Source organism: Dioscorea cayenensis, chromosome 7, assembly GCF_009730915.1.
Source record: "Dioscorea cayenensis subsp. rotundata cultivar TDr96_F1 chromosome 7, TDr96_F1_v2_PseudoChromosome.rev07_lg8_w22 25.fasta, whole genome shotgun sequence".
Classification (NCBI taxonomy): Eukaryota; Viridiplantae; Streptophyta; class Magnoliopsida; order Dioscoreales; family Dioscoreaceae; genus Dioscorea; species Dioscorea cayenensis.
This window is the reverse complement of record NC_052477.1, coordinates 24,626,946-24,644,684: the sequence shown is the minus strand read 5'-3', so window position 1 is coordinate 24,644,684 and position 17,739 is coordinate 24,626,946. Positions and strand designations below refer to the sequence as shown.

At 38.2% G+C, this 17,739-nt stretch overlaps 1 protein-coding gene and 1 non-coding gene across 2 annotated transcripts; one reads left to right on the top strand and one right to left on the bottom strand.

Annotated features, from left to right (window-relative positions):
- Positions 1-10,995: 10,995 nt before the first annotated feature.
- Positions 10,996-11,589, bottom strand: LOC120265206. Its single transcript, XM_039273091.1, has one exon. The coding sequence runs from the start codon at positions 11,587-11,589 to the stop codon at positions 10,996-10,998; it is 594 nt and encodes a 197-aa protein (XP_039129025.1).
- A 2,885-nt stretch (positions 11,590-14,474) lies between these two features.
- On the top strand, positions 14,475-14,581 carry LOC120266169. The gene has a single exon (XR_005538012.1). It is a non-coding gene; the product is annotated as a small nucleolar RNA R71 (small nucleolar RNA).
- Positions 14,582-17,739: the final 3,158 nt, after the last annotated feature.

Here is a 17,739-nt window from a genome sequence, read left to right as displayed (position 1 = left end):
ATTGCAGCTTAGGCAATGTTTGGCTAAAAACCATAATTAATGGAGTACAAGCAACTCTTAAAAAAATTAATGGTTAGGCTTGCAGAACCTTCGAAGAGATAGAGAATCAGTTTGATAATTCAAAGATCTTCCTATCCTCCAACTATGAAAATAATAAGGTCATTCATATATTGAAGATGACAGATATTTTTCAAGGGTTCTATATAAACCGCTAATAATACTCTGGAACGTAGCATGTGCATGAACATTACACTCAAGGTATTTGCTACTTAGGTAAATAAAAGAGCATGGGAGAGAGAGGATCACCTTGCCTTGGACCTTCCTTATAACGGATATAACCATGTGACTCCCAATTAACTAGTAATCTAGCCTTAGCAGAGCTGAGGATGTTATGAATCCAAGAAATAAAATGAGATCCAAACCCCTTAGCAACTAGGACATCCAGGAGAAAATTCAAATCTAGTGAATCAAAAGCTTTTGCTATGCATCTACCTTTAATGAAAGTCGGCTATGCATCTCCCCATTAACTAGTACTTTAAAGGTATATCCTAGGAACTTTTGCTTTTGGACGTTGAAGATCAGTTCCTAAGCAACAATAATATTATCTGCTATGCATCTGCCTTTAATGAAAGTCGTCTATAAATTATCTACAAGTATAATGATTACCCGACTTAGCCTATTAGCAAGCAGTTTGGAAATGATTTTACATAAGGAATTTATAAGGTTAATAGGTTGGTAATCATTAATGCACTCTAGTGAGTTAGTTATATCTATGAGTGCTATGTTAACCAAATTTAGACTTTCGAGGTTAACTCTACTCTCAAAGAAAATATTGTACTATTTAACATAATCATCCTGGACCAGAGCTTAGTGCTTTTGAAAGAAAACATGGGAAAACCATCAGGGTCTGGAACCTTGTCTGCTCCCAAGTCGAACACTCCTTGTTTAATTTCCTCACTTGAAAAAGAGTGTTCAAGAGCCTAGAGATTTATTATGTCTTTAAGTGAGAACATATTTTTCCTATCCTGGAAGAATCAGAAAGGTCTACGTGATCCAAAGAGAAGGCGAAAGTGCTCTGTAAAGATCTTGCCTAGGTTTAGATCCCCTTCTATCAAAGCCCCGTTATTACAAATTCAGGGAATAAAGTTTTTATTCCGCCAACCATTAGCCATCAAGTGAAAGAATTTTGTGTTGTAATCACCTTATTTTAAGCTAAGTAATCCTGGGCCATTGCTTCTAGTATAATTCCTCTTATAGCAAAAGGAAGGAGAATTTCTGATAACTGCTTGTGGGATAAGAATGCGAAGTGTTCTTTCCTTATGATGAGCATTACTTTTATCGGGTTTTAACACTAATATGTGTGTATTTATATTACTTTCATGCATATAGGGTTGTAAAGCCGAATCTTAGAAGAAACCAATGTAGATCATGAGTGCACCATTTGGAGAAAATCTTGAGAAGGTACAAACGTAAAGACATAAGTTGGGTTCAAGATGCTAGAATGTGTGCTAACCTCGTTCTATTCAAGCTAGCACAATGATTTGGAGGGGCACAAAGGCAGTCACATTCTAAGTATTCTGACTTGTGGATGTGTAACAATATCTCCAGCAACGTGGCTGTTCATTGAAGAAGCAAAGGGATCTACGACGTAAACGTGTGCCTGTTTATGTTACCTCGATGAAAGCATGGTTTCGGGAGTGTTTCAGGCCGATACTGTAGCAAAACACTGTAGCAGGAATGTTCACAGCTGGCCGAAGAAGGAGTTGTCTAGAAAATCCAGACGGACGTGTGGAAATTCCACAAGCCCGTGCGTTAATTCCACAGGCACGTGTGGAATATCCAAAGGAGCGTGTGGATTCCCGATTCCAGCCTTTAAAAGCCGATTTCAACCCCAATTTCAGCATTCTTTTCTCCATCTTTTCCCCAACTTGAGAGAGTATGGCGGCTAGGGTTTTGAGAGGTATTGGCTATTGATTGGGAGAGGTTCTACGGCTCTGACATCACGCTCCGTTGGGAAGAAGGTTAGTGGGAGAGCTTTCGTCGGCACCTATCTGGCGAGGTGTATCCTAGGCCGGACAAAGGGACTTTTGGACGAGTAGAGGACTCTCCACAAGACCATCGTCATGACTATCGAGAGGGTTTTCTATGGATTTATTGCTTTTACATTCGATTTCATTGATTGTAATTAGCTCCATAGAGAGCTAAACCCCCTAGTGGGTATTTGGATTGTAAACCCTAGGATGTATTCGTTTCATTAAACCTTGTTATTATGCTTTTATTAATTGATGTTTTTATTGAGTTCCAATCTTGAATGCATTGATTGTATGAATACTCCCTTAGAGTGACACTAGGGTTGAGAGTTCTTGTTGGTAACCCTTGTGAGTGAGTGACACACCACGAGAGTTAGACAAAGCTAGATTGGAGAGGGTTGAGAGGGTGAGTCGAGAGGTAGCGGAGCATCCCCTTTCCCCTCTGGTGTGATTTATTCTACCACCAATTCCTCAAGTTCTTTGCGGTTATAGTAGAGTGAATGGGCTAAGGGATGACCTTCTGCTAGGGCTTAGTTGCAAGTGCAATGGAGTGAAGCGTTGAAGTGATTTTAGCATCTAGGGCTTAATTGTGGCTAGGGACCTTCCGCCTGGACCAAAGGGTTAGGTCTACATATAGGAAGAGGATTTATCACTTGGAATCCCTAGAACTCATTGCAATTCTATACAAGTGCGAGGTTGAGAGATTGTCCAATTTCTCCTCCTGGACATGTATAGGGTTAGGCATGGTTGACCTTAGATTTGGATCATGTATTAAAGGATCTCCACGACTCATTAATGCAATAGTTAGGAAGCATAATAAAGGGTTTTTGCACTTGAAACGATTGTTTTAGGCGGATCAATATCCGAGTACCCCATTTATATCGATTGCCTTACCTCTCCTTTACTTGTGCTCTCTCTCTCGTCTCTTTTACTTTTGTTTGCATTACATCTTGTCACACAAATCACTATTCATATTTTGCTTAGTTAAGAAACAGTTTAAGTATTTTTACTCCCTACTCCCTGTGGATACAATACCCACTCACCTGGGATTTTATTACTTCGACAAACCCGTGCACTTGCGGGACATACGCAAGGGGCATTGTTAATTTCATTCTTAACTGCGACATGCACTAGGACTCAGCATCCGAAGAGGATCTACTTTCACTATTAGAATCCATGGAATTTGTTTCTAGAAGTAGAGAATTCTTATGCATTGTAATAGACCCCCAAGTCTTTAAAGCCCACTTTCAAAGCTTAGCTTTCAGAATGATTAACCTCTTAGAGAGGATAAAGGCACCACATCCTTCAAGTGTAATCTCAGTCCACAATTCCTAGATAAGAGTTCCAGGTTCACATCAAAGTAGCAGGATTTCTCAAAATGGAAGTTCCGAGGTCTCGAGGAGAAGGGGAGTATGGACAAAACTCCATGTAAATTAGGGCATGATCAAACCCAAACCTAGGCAGGGTATATTGGCAAGTCCTTGGAAAGATGGTAGACTAGTTTTAAGAAAGTAGCAATCAATCTAGGCGAAACTAGATCGGGTCTATTTGATGATTTGTCTACATGTACCCTCGACCATGAAGAGGGGAGTCTACTAGGTTAAGCTCTTCAAAAAGGTTTTGCATAGTAGCTAGGTTACCTAGGTTGGGGGGCCTTTGTTCATATCATACAGGTAAAACACTACATTAAAATCTCCACAGATAACCCAAGAGAAGGAGCGCAAACTTCTCATGAAGTGGATTTTATTTCAGAAATTGCTTTTAAGAGATCTAGCATTAAGTCCATATACTGCTGAACATAGCCAGATTGAGTTGTCAACTTGACTTGTAAATTCCAACATAAGTGAGAATGACCCTACATGAATTAGGGAACAACTGACTATAGTTTTATCCCAAGCCATAACTATTAGGTTTATTGTACCAGCGGCAGGAATGATTCAAAAGAATCTAGGAATTGACCACTAATTGATTTCCACAAAGAAATGTGAATATCTTGATGTTTGATCTCTTGTAAGCAAACTATATCTTCTCTAATAGAAATCAGAAAATCTTTAACAAGTGGTGTTTAGATAGCTTTCCAAAGCCTCTAACATTCCAAGATAAAATTTTCATTGAGAAATGTTGGGGGCCTGGTCAGCAGGTCTTACAAAGGATCCTGCCAGGTGAGAAGAAATAGCAGGTGTATCTACTTCTAGGTCCTTTATCATTTCAATGCATTTAAACTTGTGATTAGGGGAATTCAAGAATTTCACACCACAAGATTTACTATAATTAAGAATTTGAACATTAGACCAAGAATTAAGGATGGAATGATTTAAAATGCATGTAGATTCTCTTGGATCTTCTGGAATCTTCTTCTTAGCAAATCTAGGTGGGTAAGAAAGAAATCATGCCTCTTCATTCCAATGGGTAGAAGGTTTTTTTTTTTTGTCGCTTCTTCTAATTTGAGCAGACGTTGGTATTTATATAGGGGCAAGTGGATTGTGCTTCTTGTAACTCTCAGGTCTCTGATCCACCTGTGGCATCTAGATCTATTTCTACTTCACCTGAGTCAAGAATTTGATCAAACTATTGTACAAGAGCCGAGACCACCTGTAGAAGGTCTTCTTGTGCCTCAAAGGGGATATTGTCTTCAAGAAAATTTTCTTCATTTGCAAAATCTTCTACAAGATAACCTTGATCCTCATTATCTCCCTAGTTAGAATTAATCAAATTAATATCCAACTCCATGCACGATGTGGTATGCTCTCTAGAGGTGGGATCAGGTGCAGTATGCTCTCTAGAGGTGAATTTATCAAAAATGGCACTTAGAATTAATGTCCAACCCCATCCAAGACCACCCATTTATACCCTTCTAGGATTGTAGTTGTCGGTGGGAATGACCTAAAATGATAGGGTAGAATGTTCCCTAGTTTGTTGGGAGTAGTCTTATGTGATATTGATTTAGATTGATCCAATAAGTTTGAAGAAGAACCATCTAGGGATTTAGGCATATCCCTAGGCAATAACATGGTTTTAGAAAGAGTAGTGATAACATTTGGAAAATCTATCCAGAGGCATCCGATCATCATCAATTAGAGTACATGATTTAACATTGTAAACCTTATCCCGAGGCAGTGACAAAGTAGAAGAAGGATTCAAAATCCTTTTAACATTTGAGACCTTATCTCAAGATACATTTCGAGGCGGTATCCTTGTATGCTATTTTCAATATAACATTAATGAACATATTAAAATACTTTTGATGTCTCTATATATATTATGTGAAATTAGCTTTTAGGTTACATCGTTGTGTTAATTTTTTTGGGTGGACTATACAATCATTTATTTTTTTAGGATTAATTTTTAATTTATATCACTTTGACTATTTAATTCTAATTTATGTTTGTCAAAGAGTGGCAAAAGAATTCAAGAGAGAATTTGATGACATGTTCATTGAATTTACTATGTCAACACCAGTTCACCATGCCATTTGCATACATGAACATGACACTTCATCAAAGAATAGTTTAAAAGGGCTGAAATGGAGTGTAATGTGTCAATAAGATTAGCCGCATGGTTCTTTTTGATGATATGTCATGTATGCCCATCCAGATGACGTAGTAAATTGCTATTAGCATGTCAAATCCGGTGAACACAAATTCAAATTGGGTGACCAAAATGATTGGGATGCAGAGCTGGCCACACAATTGCATTAAAGAAATTTTTATTAAGAAATTTTTAGAATTATACTAAACCCCAATTTCTCAGCCAAAGAGTAACTGAATAGACGCAGAGCTGGCCACACAATTGCATTAACACTCTATGAAACCTCACTATAAGCTAATGATAATCTCTTATGTAGATAATCTCCCCCAAAGAGAGAGATTTCCTCTAATTCGAATATAGAGCAGAAGTGTGGTTTCTCCTAAAATACACTACACATGATTACAAAAGACATGAAGATTGTCAACAACTCACTCGGGAGAATTTAGGGAGATTAAGTCTTCAAAGTACCCTATACCAAGCCTTACTCACAATTTCCTCTAATCACGGCAAGTCTATGCTAGGTGGGTATTTTTACTAGTCATGTAGCACACAAACATGATAGCTAGAGCTTTGTCCTCGTTAGTAACTAACCATTCAAACACGCGATTAGATTCAAGTAGATATGATTACAACTATAAATTCAATTAAAGCATCAAAGATCCAACAACCAAAGTCATAAAAATAAACCCTAGAGTTCAACTATGTCCAAACATCCACAAATTAGCCCTCCATTAATGGAGGACAAGCATTCAAGATACAAAGAATAAAGATAAACATAGGATCCATGAAAACCCCCTTGTCAATTCCTAGGATGGAGAGTCATAGAGGTAGATTCCACGCGTGGCACCAAGGTGAGCTTGACTGCTACGATTTTCAATCCCCTTGAATGCCGGGCAAATCCCATTCCAAATCTTGCCAAAGATGCAGGAGATTCGGCCCTTTTCTTCCTCAATCTCGCCTCCAAGAATCGCCCCCAAAGAATAGAGAGATAGAATAGATGATGCCCTAAAAATCCTCTTAAGTTCTATTTATACCCGACTGCTTACGGGTTGCTAACGAGCGTAAGGACTATGCCTTAAGGAAGCTGAGGAAAATTGTCGCGAGCCTTACAGGATAACTTACGGTCATAAGTCCCATATATAAGGTCTTTTGATTTCGTTACGGTCATAAACACTGGACCATAAGCCTTATTGTTCTGTTTCTCGCGACTGTCCTTATGGGTATATACTGTGGTCGTAAGCTCCTCTGGTCCTTACAAGCATCCTTACGGACGTAAGTTTTAACTGTAAGGTCCTCTGAATCCTCCTTATGGGCATAAGCATGCCCGCAAGGTCTTCTGGACTATACTTACAGTCATAAGATTGACTGTAAGCTTCCTGTAAGCCATCCACTTTTCTTTGTTCTTGTTCTAATAATGCCGAGAGAGCTCAAACTTCATCATTTTCGGTCAAAATTGCTTCTTTTGGATCTCCCTCGTCATAAGCACTACCCTAAGTCTGTTAATGCAAAACACACGATATTTAGCATCGAATTCCACATTATGGTTCTAATGCATGCCAAATGAGTGTACAAATAGTTATGAAATACATGAAGGATGTACACTCATTAATTTCCCCTATACTTAAGCTTTTGTTTGTCCTCAAGAGAACTAGAATATTACAAACCAAGTGGAAGAAGTGTGCAACCTTGGGTGCTAAAGAATTTAGAAGTTTCATAAGTATTTTAGGTTTCCATAACACGAGAATGTTAAAAATGTCAAGTTTTAGAAATAGTGATAATTCTATTGATGATTATCATTGTGTGTGTGTTACACTTTTTACTTCGCTTTTTTCAACCTAGAGGAGTTCCAAAAGCAAATAACTATAAAAATATCTCATACACCAACCGGTAGCTTCGCACATCTCCCAAGGTAGCCCTTTTCCATGAGCGTTCAACGGGTGGCTTTCACATTTACAAGAGAGGTAGCTCTTTCCGCATCTTTTACTAACAAAGTTACGGCAGCTTTCACTCACATATAGAGGTAGCGCTTTCTCTTGTTAGGGCATATATAGTATCTGACTTGTCGAGAGTAGCTTCACACTTCTAATAGGGGTAGCTTTTTCCATTTTTTAACTTTTTTGCTCTCTTTTTGAAACAAATTCTTTCAAATTTGCAAAAAATTTCTTCATAAAAAGTACAATGAATAAAACTAAAGGAAGTCCAACATGGTTTAAGTCATTACAATAGAGAAGTTGTGTGCTCTAATTAGGCAAATCATCAAGAATAGCATGCACGCTAAAAAAAATAGAACTCGAAATAGAACAAACTCACAAGTTTCCACCCCAAAACTAAGAAACTCCTCAACATTTCAAATGCACCATCATAAGTCACAACTTGGCAAGTAATAGTGTTAACAATGAAACTTAAACCCCTCCCCCACACTTAAATCATACATTATCCTCAATGTTGTGCAAAAGAGGAGCATACAAGGCAATGCAAATAATATTAGGGAGGTAGTGGAATATGATTACTTCCCTGTTTCATATTCATGAAATCATTGAAGCTTGGAACCAGCCTAGTGTGTCCATTATTGTGCCTAAACAATGTGGGGTTTACTCAAGGTCAAGAATTAACCGAGTGAACATCCCCTTTATAATTGAGGATAATGGGTGTTGCAAATAAGTCTTGCGAAGTGTAAAGGAAGAACATTAAAGCTCAACAAAAATAAAATCAACAAAACAGAAAATAACAATCCACTCAAACTCTCAAAATAAGTATAAACTAGGCAGAGCCAACCCATCTCAATAATGAATACAAAGTTAGAAATGAAAATACAAAATATAAATAAAACTCACTACTCAGCAGCGTTTGAAGGAGCAGAATCTATCGGTGGATGTGGGGACGGAGGAGGAATCGATGTCAGGGAAAACATGAGCTAGGGGAGGGATCAATTGTGATAGCAGAGCTAGTGTACAGTTGAGGTCGGCCTCCATCCGTGCCTAGATAGCTATGATGGTCCTCTGGCCCTCTTACAGCTACAGCACAATGGTCCACAGCTCTTGTAACTCTGATCAGCATCAGGGACAAGTAGCAGCTAAGCTAGATGGACCACCAAGCTCGGTGTTTGACGGCAAGGATGATTCACTTCCAGACTCATCATCTGACTCATCATCCTCATCCTTACCATCTATTGGCTCTTGTGCTATGGTCAGGCAGAGGATAAAATGCCCGTTGTGACACACCACCATCCCCATCAGCCATAGGGTATCAAGGCTGAGGGGAGAGGTGCCGCCAACCACCTCTTGTCAATGGAGTCGATCCGTCAACCCTATCCCTTTGATAAGTCATGTGATGTAGGGGCCAGCAAAAGTCTTGACTAGGCATACGTGTTGGCCCTGGTATGCAATAAAGTAGGCTAGCACATAGCCTAGGTTGATGGGACGGTGCTCCACAAGGTTGTACAGAAATAGGAGCTCCTACTACCCACCACTCTAATGTTATCAGTCCCTACCTGCAAAAGAATAGGCCATGATAGCATGGATATACCGATGAGACGAGAGAGTGGGGAATGAGGCCTTTGTGAGGCCTGGCTCATAGCTGTGTCCCCAGCTCAAATGCTGCCAAACTCCCTAGGTTGTGACACCCACAGGGAAGTCAATCAGAAACTGCTCGTATTATGGAGTGCTGATAAAATTTGAGTCGTACAACTCCGATAGCAGAGAGAAATCATTGTTAGATAGTCGCCATTGCTCCCTAAATAACTGGAATCTTATTGAGCCGACCTTATCGAACCCCATGAGGCCTCTATTTACCTCAAAATTAGATAGGACCTAGAGGGTGCTTTCTCTTCAGGTCTGTTCTCATAGGAGAAGAGCCGGCTCCAGCTACTTAACTGGAACATCCCCCGAACCTCCTTAAGCCCTAGCTGTGCCAGTACAGGCCAATCAACCCTACGTGACTAGCCAAATAGCTTCGTCCTTAAACAGTCAAACCACTCTCGAAAGCAAGCCTTTGTAAATATGGGGCTGAGGGAACTGGGTGAGTCGATGTCTCCTCTGTGGCGGTTCTGCCCAAGGTCGACACCTCAGGTCTCTTTGTCTTGCCCGCCCTAAAATTGCTCTCTTTGCCCTAACCATGCTACACAAGAAAATAAGAAGTTTAGAATACAAAGTTATGAACTTTGAACACAACAAGAGAGCTTACAACCTAATTATGGGAAGACTTATGGCCATAAACAATGGGGAAAGTCACCATTACGGAGACCTTACAGCCATAAGCTACAGGCTCAGGCGGTAACCACCACTCTTATAAAATGGAGCTTAAAAATTTATAATATTTGACTCTAAACTAACATTCAAGCAATGCAAAAAAACAATATACATTCATTCTCATGCATAAAGATCAAACAATCTGCTCAAAAATCATGAAAAATGAAGGTTACCTTTGAGGAAAGAGAAAATGAGAAAACCGGCCGGTAAGAAGCTCAAAAATTGGTTCAATCCCTTTTGAAAACATTCAAAAAGAGATGAAGAACACTAAGGGAAGAGAATGAGAGGAGAAATAAGCGTTGGTGACCGAGAATCCGGTGAAAATCAATTAGGAATAAAGATCAAAGGTTGCCGACGTTGCTTAACCCCTAGGTGCTTACGGGCATAAGCCATGACCATAAGTCTCTCTAAGTGAATAGTTATGGGGGGTATTACGGCCATAAGGTCTACCCCACAAGGATATATCTCCTTTACAACCTATGTTATGACCATAAAAGGCTTAGCACTATACTCCGTAAGGTTCTCTGTAATTCTCTTACAACCAGATTTACGAGCGTAAGATACCCATAAAGAACTTAGGCTGAACTCCCCAGAAGGTTACGAGCCGTAAGGGTTTAAATTACCCGTAAAGTGCACTCATAAGGCTTTCTAAAATCCCTTTGTGGGGTGACTTACGGGTGTAAGATGCCTATAAAGCTCTCTGTATGAGGTTTATAGCCGTGATTACAGGCATAAGTAGCTCCTAAGAATCCTTAAAATTGGAGTAGAGTTTTCCCTATTTCCTATAGTTAAGCTCAAATACACATCTGACCTGGGAAGCATACAATGACTGTTTGAAAACACAAGCAAACAACCAACACATGCCATTTATTGCAAACTAAAACAAAACTAAACAACTACTATCAAAGACTCAAACTCAAAAAATTGCAAAAAACCTTCCTTGGTTAACCTCCCAAGAAGTGTTTGTTTAACATCACGAGCTTGATGTACCTGAAACGGAAAAGTCATGGAGGTTCAAAGTAAAAATACTCCTCATAACCATAACCAATATCTCCAAAATAATGTCCAAGTGCAAGATCAAAGAAAATAGGGAACTTACGGATGTTGTGGACTGACTCAGAAGTTACCTCCTTGGGTGAAGGTTTTCTCTTGTCTTTCTTCGGGGAAGTGACCTCTTGCCATTGCTTCTTTCACATGGTTTCATCAACAACGGTAGATGTAAGCAATGGGATGGCATCTTCAACATGAGGATCTTCCAATGACTCCTCAAAAGACTCCTCGTGCATCATTTCCTGCACACATTCATCAACAAGTGAGTAAGTTCCATCCAGAAAATAACAAGTGTTATCGAAAGTAGAAGGGTGTTTCATTGCATCTGATAAAGAGAAAATAACTTCCTCATCCCCAACCCTAAGTGTCATTTTACCATTGCTAACATCAATAGATGAGAAAATAACTTCCTCATCTACATCTAGAATTACAAAATCTACCAGGAAAATGAACTTGTCAACCTTGAACAAAACGTCTTCTACGATTCCCCTAGGATGTCTAATTGAGTGGCCCACTAGTTGCAATGTCATCCTAGTTGGTTTAAGGTTAAATAGCCCCAATTTCCTAAACATGGTGTAGGGAATTACATTAATGCTAGCTCCTAAATTTTCTAGGGATTTTTCATCAACAAAATCACTAATGTTGCAAGAAATAGTAAAACTCCCTGGATCTTTTTGCTTCCTCGGTGGCCAGTTTTGAAGCAACGCTAAACTCCCTTCACTCAATATCACCATCAATACCTCTTTATGTTTTTGCTTGCTTGTTAATAAATCCATGAGAAACTTAGTGTACTTTATCATTTTGTACAAGGCTTCCAAAAACGGTACATTGATGTGCAATTGCTTCAACAAGTCCAGAAATCTCTTGAATTACTTGTCTGTGCGGTCATTCTTCAACCTTGAAGGATAAGGAAGCCAGGGAATGTACTCCTTCACTACCGGTGGTGCTTTTTTCTCATTAATTGGCATATATTCTCCCTTCCCTACCGAACCTTAGACAACCTCAATTTCTGGCCTATTTTCCTTCTCCATCACCTGCTCACTACCCATCAGCAACTTTTTACCACTCTGAAAAGTGATTCCGTTGAGATGCTCATAGGGATTGGCTTCGGTGTTACTCGATAGAATTCCTTGAGATCGCTCAGACAACAATTTGGCAATCTATCCTATATGGTTCTCCAAGTTTTGAAAAAAATCCTGTTGGTTTCTCAGTGATGCCTCTATGCCCTGGACCTTATTGTCTGACTGTTGGAACTTGGTGTCCATACTTTGAATAAACTGAGTAAGCACTTCCTCCAATACGGGTCTCTTGTCATTTTGTTGGTAAGGAGGAAACCCTGGCGGAGATTTCTATTATTGTCCTTGACCTTCCCAAGAAAAATTGGGGTGATTCCGCCATCCAAGGTTATACGTGCCACTGTAGGGATTCCCTTACTGTTTGGGGGCACTACCAATAAAATCCACTTGTTCGAAGGGTCCATGTGCCACCCCCTACAATGGAACAATCAAAGGGAGCATGTCCTCTCATGCAAGTATCATAAACCATAACCGTAGCTAATTTTTTAGTAGACAAACTGTCAATTTTTCTGCTCAATGCCTCCACCTGGTCTACTAATGACATAATCTCACTAACTTCAATCCTCCTAACTGTCTTGGCAATTGATAAGTGCTTGTGTATGCACATTATTGAGTATGTTTTACTTACAATGAATATTTCTTTTATCAAGTTTTATGGCTTATTCATGTGTTTTTGTGTTCTTTTGTGTATTCAGCGTTGTGGAGACAGTATAAGAAGAAAGATAGCAAAAATAGGTCATGAAGACAGATTTTGAGAATTTTCTTATGTGAAAGAAGGGTCAATATATGAGCTATGATCATACGCATGAGGGTGTGTGCCAACTTCCAAGAGTGCGCAAGTCTGACTACTAGTTGGAAAGGCAAAACGGCAGCCACACACTTATGCTCCAGCCTGTGCAGAGTTCTCAAGAGCTTCATCAACACATTTGAAAGAGAAGAAGTGACATGACCTACCACACTGGTGTGTGCCCAACTGTGTTGCCTCAATGGAAGAAGAGGAATTCGAGATCATTGTAGCAATTACTATAGCAAAGTGCTATTCACAAGTACTGTAGCGATTGTTGTTCATGCAGTGTGAAAATCCAAAAAACAGAGAATCCACAAGCCCGTGTGGAAATTTCACATGGGGGTATGAAATCCCAATTTTTGTGTTTTAAAAGGCCAACTGAAGAGAGTTTTCAGGGGCTTTTTTCTATCTTTGGGAGAGAGCGTGGCTAGGGTTTGGAGGAGGTTTTGCTAGGTTTTGGAGTGTTAACCCGTTCAACATCTACTTCCTACGAAGGAAAGTTATTGGGGGAGCTTTTAACGGCATCTTTTCGGCGAGGTGTACCCTAGGCTTGATGGAGGAGTCCTTGGAGAAGGAGAAGCGGCTCTTGGAGATCATCATCATGGACAACATAGGGTTATCTTTATGGATAGTTTGCATTTATCTTTGATTTCATCTTTGATTTTGTATTGCTCCATGGAGAGCTAAACCCCTAGTGGGTGCTTGGACTTGTAAACCTTAGGATGATTTTGTTTTATTGACACTTATTATATTTTCTTTAATTGAGTTTTTTTAATTGAGTTTCAATCTTGTATACTTATGGTTAGATTTTCCCTTAGAGTGACACTAGGGTTGAGAATCCATCTAGTTACCCTTTTAACAAGTGACAATCACCATTAGGGTTAGATTTAGCAAGATTGAAGAGGGTTAAGAGGGTGAGTCGAGAGGTAGTGGAGTGTCCCCTTTCTCTTCCGAAACTATTTATCCTACCTCTACATTCCAGGAGTTCTTCGCAATCACAACAGAGTGAAATGTTGATATTCCTCTCCACTGGGGCTTAGTTGTGCAGGCACAACGAAGTGAAGCGTTGAGAGTTCCTTTCTGCTAGGGCTTAGTTATGATGAGGGATCCTTCACCTAAGGGTTTGATCTAGATTTGGGAATAGGATTTATCAATTGGAGTCCCTAAAACCCCAAGTAGTCCCACGCAGTGTGAGGTGTTGAGAGTCTTCCTATCCACTGGGGAACACGTAGAGGGCTAGTCACTGTTGACCTTAGATTTGGGAATGTATGATTTTAGATTTCCACGACTCTTTAAATCTCAATTAGGAAAGCATAATGGTAGTCTTGCACTTGAAACTGTAGTCCTAGGGGGAGCATTGTCCAAGTACCCTGCTTTATCATTGATTGTCTCTTCCTTTTGCCATTTGCTTATTTTCTTGTCATTTTATTTCATTAACATCTTGAATAAAATCACCAATTGATTATCACTTTAGCTAATTAGTAGTGCTACTTGTTTATGTGGATTTGACTACCCATCCCTTGGGTACTTTATTACTTCAACACCCTTGCACTTACGGTACACAGGCAAGAGTGTGTCAGCAACTGATTTGCATATCGAATTCTATTGATAATTGTTCATGGCTATTTCTTCAATTAACTATTTGGCCACCTCCGGTATTTTACTACCAAGTGATCCTCCTACTGCCGAATCTATGAGCTACCTTGTACTCTGGTTGATGCCTTGATAAAATATCTGAACTTCCATCCATTTCGTGAGGTCGTGATGCGGACATTTCCTCAACAAATCTTTAAACCTCCCCCATGCCTCAAAAAATGATTCAATGTCCAATTGTGTATATACATTAATCTCTTAACACAACTTGATCATTCTCCCATGAGGGAAATACAGAGCCAAAAATGCTTTGACAAGCTGCTCCCATATAGTGATAGATGCTCAAGGAAGGGCTTGGAGCAACTGCTTGGCTCCCCCCTTTAATGAGAATGGAAATAAGCAGAGTCTAATTGCATTGTCAGAAACATTGTTAATCTTGAGCATGTCACAAACTTTGAGGAATCCAACTATGTGACCATTAGGATCCTCATCAGGTAGCCCAAGGAACTGAACTAAATTCTGTACCATCTGTATAAAAGCAGGCTTCAACTCAAAATTATTTGTAGTAACTGTTGGGTGTACTATGCTTGATTGAGGACCATCAAGAGTGGGATGAGAGCTTTGAAGAATTTGTGAAGCAAATGAATCAGTTGCTAGTATTCATTCAGAAAATTTGCTTGCTGTAGACTTGTTAGCATTATTCTGGCCAGATATCCATGTCAAGAAAGATTTATTGCTTTCATTTGAACACCATTGATTTATTGATTTCTCCATTGAGACATATCCAAGGAGCATTTTAATACAATGAAACCTTCTTCACAATGGCACCCTACATCATAGGCTAGTTCTTTGAATACATTTCCTACTATTGTGAATCCTGTAGGAAAGACTTCTTCTTTTTCCAATTATCTTAGTACTTCTTGCTCAGATATGAATTGCTCATACTAGGATGTCATCATTTTTTTAACTATGATTTGCTTGACTTCTTCAATGGGTTTTGGAAATAATTCCAATTTTTTCATTCTTTGTTTTCTTTCGTTTATCATGACTTTCTTCATTTCTTCTGCTTCTTTAGTGATTTCTTGCAGTTGAGCTTGAATTTTCATTGCTTCTTTAGTTTTTGAGAAATTTTTGTTTTCAAGAGGATTAATGGTTATAAAAACATTTTCCAGCCATTTCTACATAAAAATTAAACTTGTTAGTTTAATTATGAGACTACTTACATTGCATATATTTGGGTGTTGAAGGTAGCCAGGTTTTCACCATAACAAGAGGCACATATGAACCTATTGGTTTTGTAGCCACAGCTCTTATTATTCTGATGAACAAAACTTTGTCTTCGATTACTACAAGGGACTTGGTTACATAGTTCCCACAATTAAAGAGAATGTGAATAACCGTGCTTATTTTACAGTCACAGTTTTTTCTAACGCATATGGACAAACTATGGGGTAAGGCTCAGGTTTCATGATTACCACAGTGATAAGAATATAGAGAATTCTACTGGTTGTGCAGTTTCCATTTCTACCATCAAGGATGGACAAACCATGGGTTCTTGTTGCTTTAAATAATTATCAATTTCCAATTGTCTTAAAATTTCTTGGATTCATTTTATATCTTTTTCTATTTTTGTAATTTTTTGAGACATTGTTAATTTTAATTCACTAAATTTTCCATTAGTTCTTGTTTTTCTTTATGTAATAAGATCTATTATGCTTTGTAGACAATCAACTGTTTTACTTCCAGAATGAGAGATTGGATACTTTAATATTATATTATCTTTAAATTCTTTTAAATCTTTAATCATCTTTTCTAATTCAATAGGATTCTCTTCATCTGTTTCTCTGTTTCTTTTTGTAGGCATTATTTTCTAGTTCTTGAACTATTATGCCTTTCCCTTTTTCTTTTATGTCTTTTATATTTTTTAATTCTTATTGTAACTTACTAATTTCTTCCTATAAAGTTTTTATTCTTTTTAATAATTGTTCTATTATTTCCTTATCTTTATTTGGCATGCTATTGGATCTTTCTATTTTTTGTTCTTCAAAATTAAAATTATAAATTTCCGAGACACATTTCTGGCATAAAGACAATTTACATTTTTACAAGTTGCTCTATGGCTTGTTATATGGAATCTGAAATATTTATCACTTTTGATTTAAAGTTCATTTTAAATGGTTCAAATTCATGTATACATTTTTCAAAATCTTCTACTTGATTATATTGTTCAAATAAATATTTAGGATTTATATCAAGATTATATGTTTCCTTAGTCATCTTATATCATGAAAATCTATTAAGTCTTCAGAGAAAAAAGTTTAGTCCTTCATTTCCATCAAATATGCTACACACATCACTATCATTTTCACTATCATTGTTGTCAATACTTACTATGTCTATTTCATCATGGATTTCTAGATTTGATACAAATTCAATCTTTCTTTCTTAACTTGTGGATTTTTGCATTCTCTAGCATAATGTCCTTCTATACCACAAAGATAACAAATACATTTTCCTAGTGATTTATATGTTTTGAATTTTTTAACTTGATTTGGTTTAGGTCTTCCTTTTAAAAAATATTGGCTTCTTTTAAGTCCTTTATGTTTTCAAAAAAACTGTTGGTACATAAATTTTACTACAATAACTGTAATTTGAAATTTGTCTATATGCTTCTTGAACTTACTTTGAACTCTCCGTTTGTGATGAACTCCAGTGAAGGGTCTAGAGAACAAAGTGAAGTAAAAGTTAGGGTCGGAAGCTTATATAGAATGAGAGAGATAGAAGAGTTTTAAGAAGATAGGATTTATTTATTGATGACAAGGGTTGGTCATCCAGTTGGTCATGGATAATTACAAACACTAAGGAGCCTTATATAGACTCCAAGGGACTCAAAACCACTTACAAAACCATAGGCTAAAACCACTCAAGCCCAAGGTTTTACAATAGGCTATGACAAGACCCTGACAAGACACTTACTTGTGGAGTACAAAGATTCTCCACTATCTACAATGCTACTACAGTCAGTGATAGAGCACTGTTTTTTATAGTATCATGTATAGTACTTTTATAGTGTCTCCATATTATCACTACAATATTGTTTAAAAAAAATACATGGCCTCCTCTTCATCTTCTCTGAGATTCTAGACCATGTACCGTTGCTGCAAGTGTTCTGGACATATGAAGCGTCAATGTCCTTAGCTTTAGCAACACCATGAGCAACAGTCTCACCCTCTGTCTCCTTCTTCTATTATCTCTCCATCTTCCCATGATGCTTCAGTCTTAGCTCCAAATTTTTCTGCTGATCTACTCTCTCAAGTTGCTCAACTTACCGAGAAGATACATGTTATGCAGCATGCTATGTAGTCCAGTACTCCCTTGGTTATGTCTACTGTCTCTGGTATGTCTTCCTCCTCCTAGATTTTATACTC

Excerpts from the sequence above, each read along its gene's own strand:
- LOC120265206 (XM_039273091.1), bottom strand. The coding sequence starts at position 11,589 with ATGGTGATATTGAGTGAAGGGAGTTTAGCGTTGCTTCAAAACTGGCCA.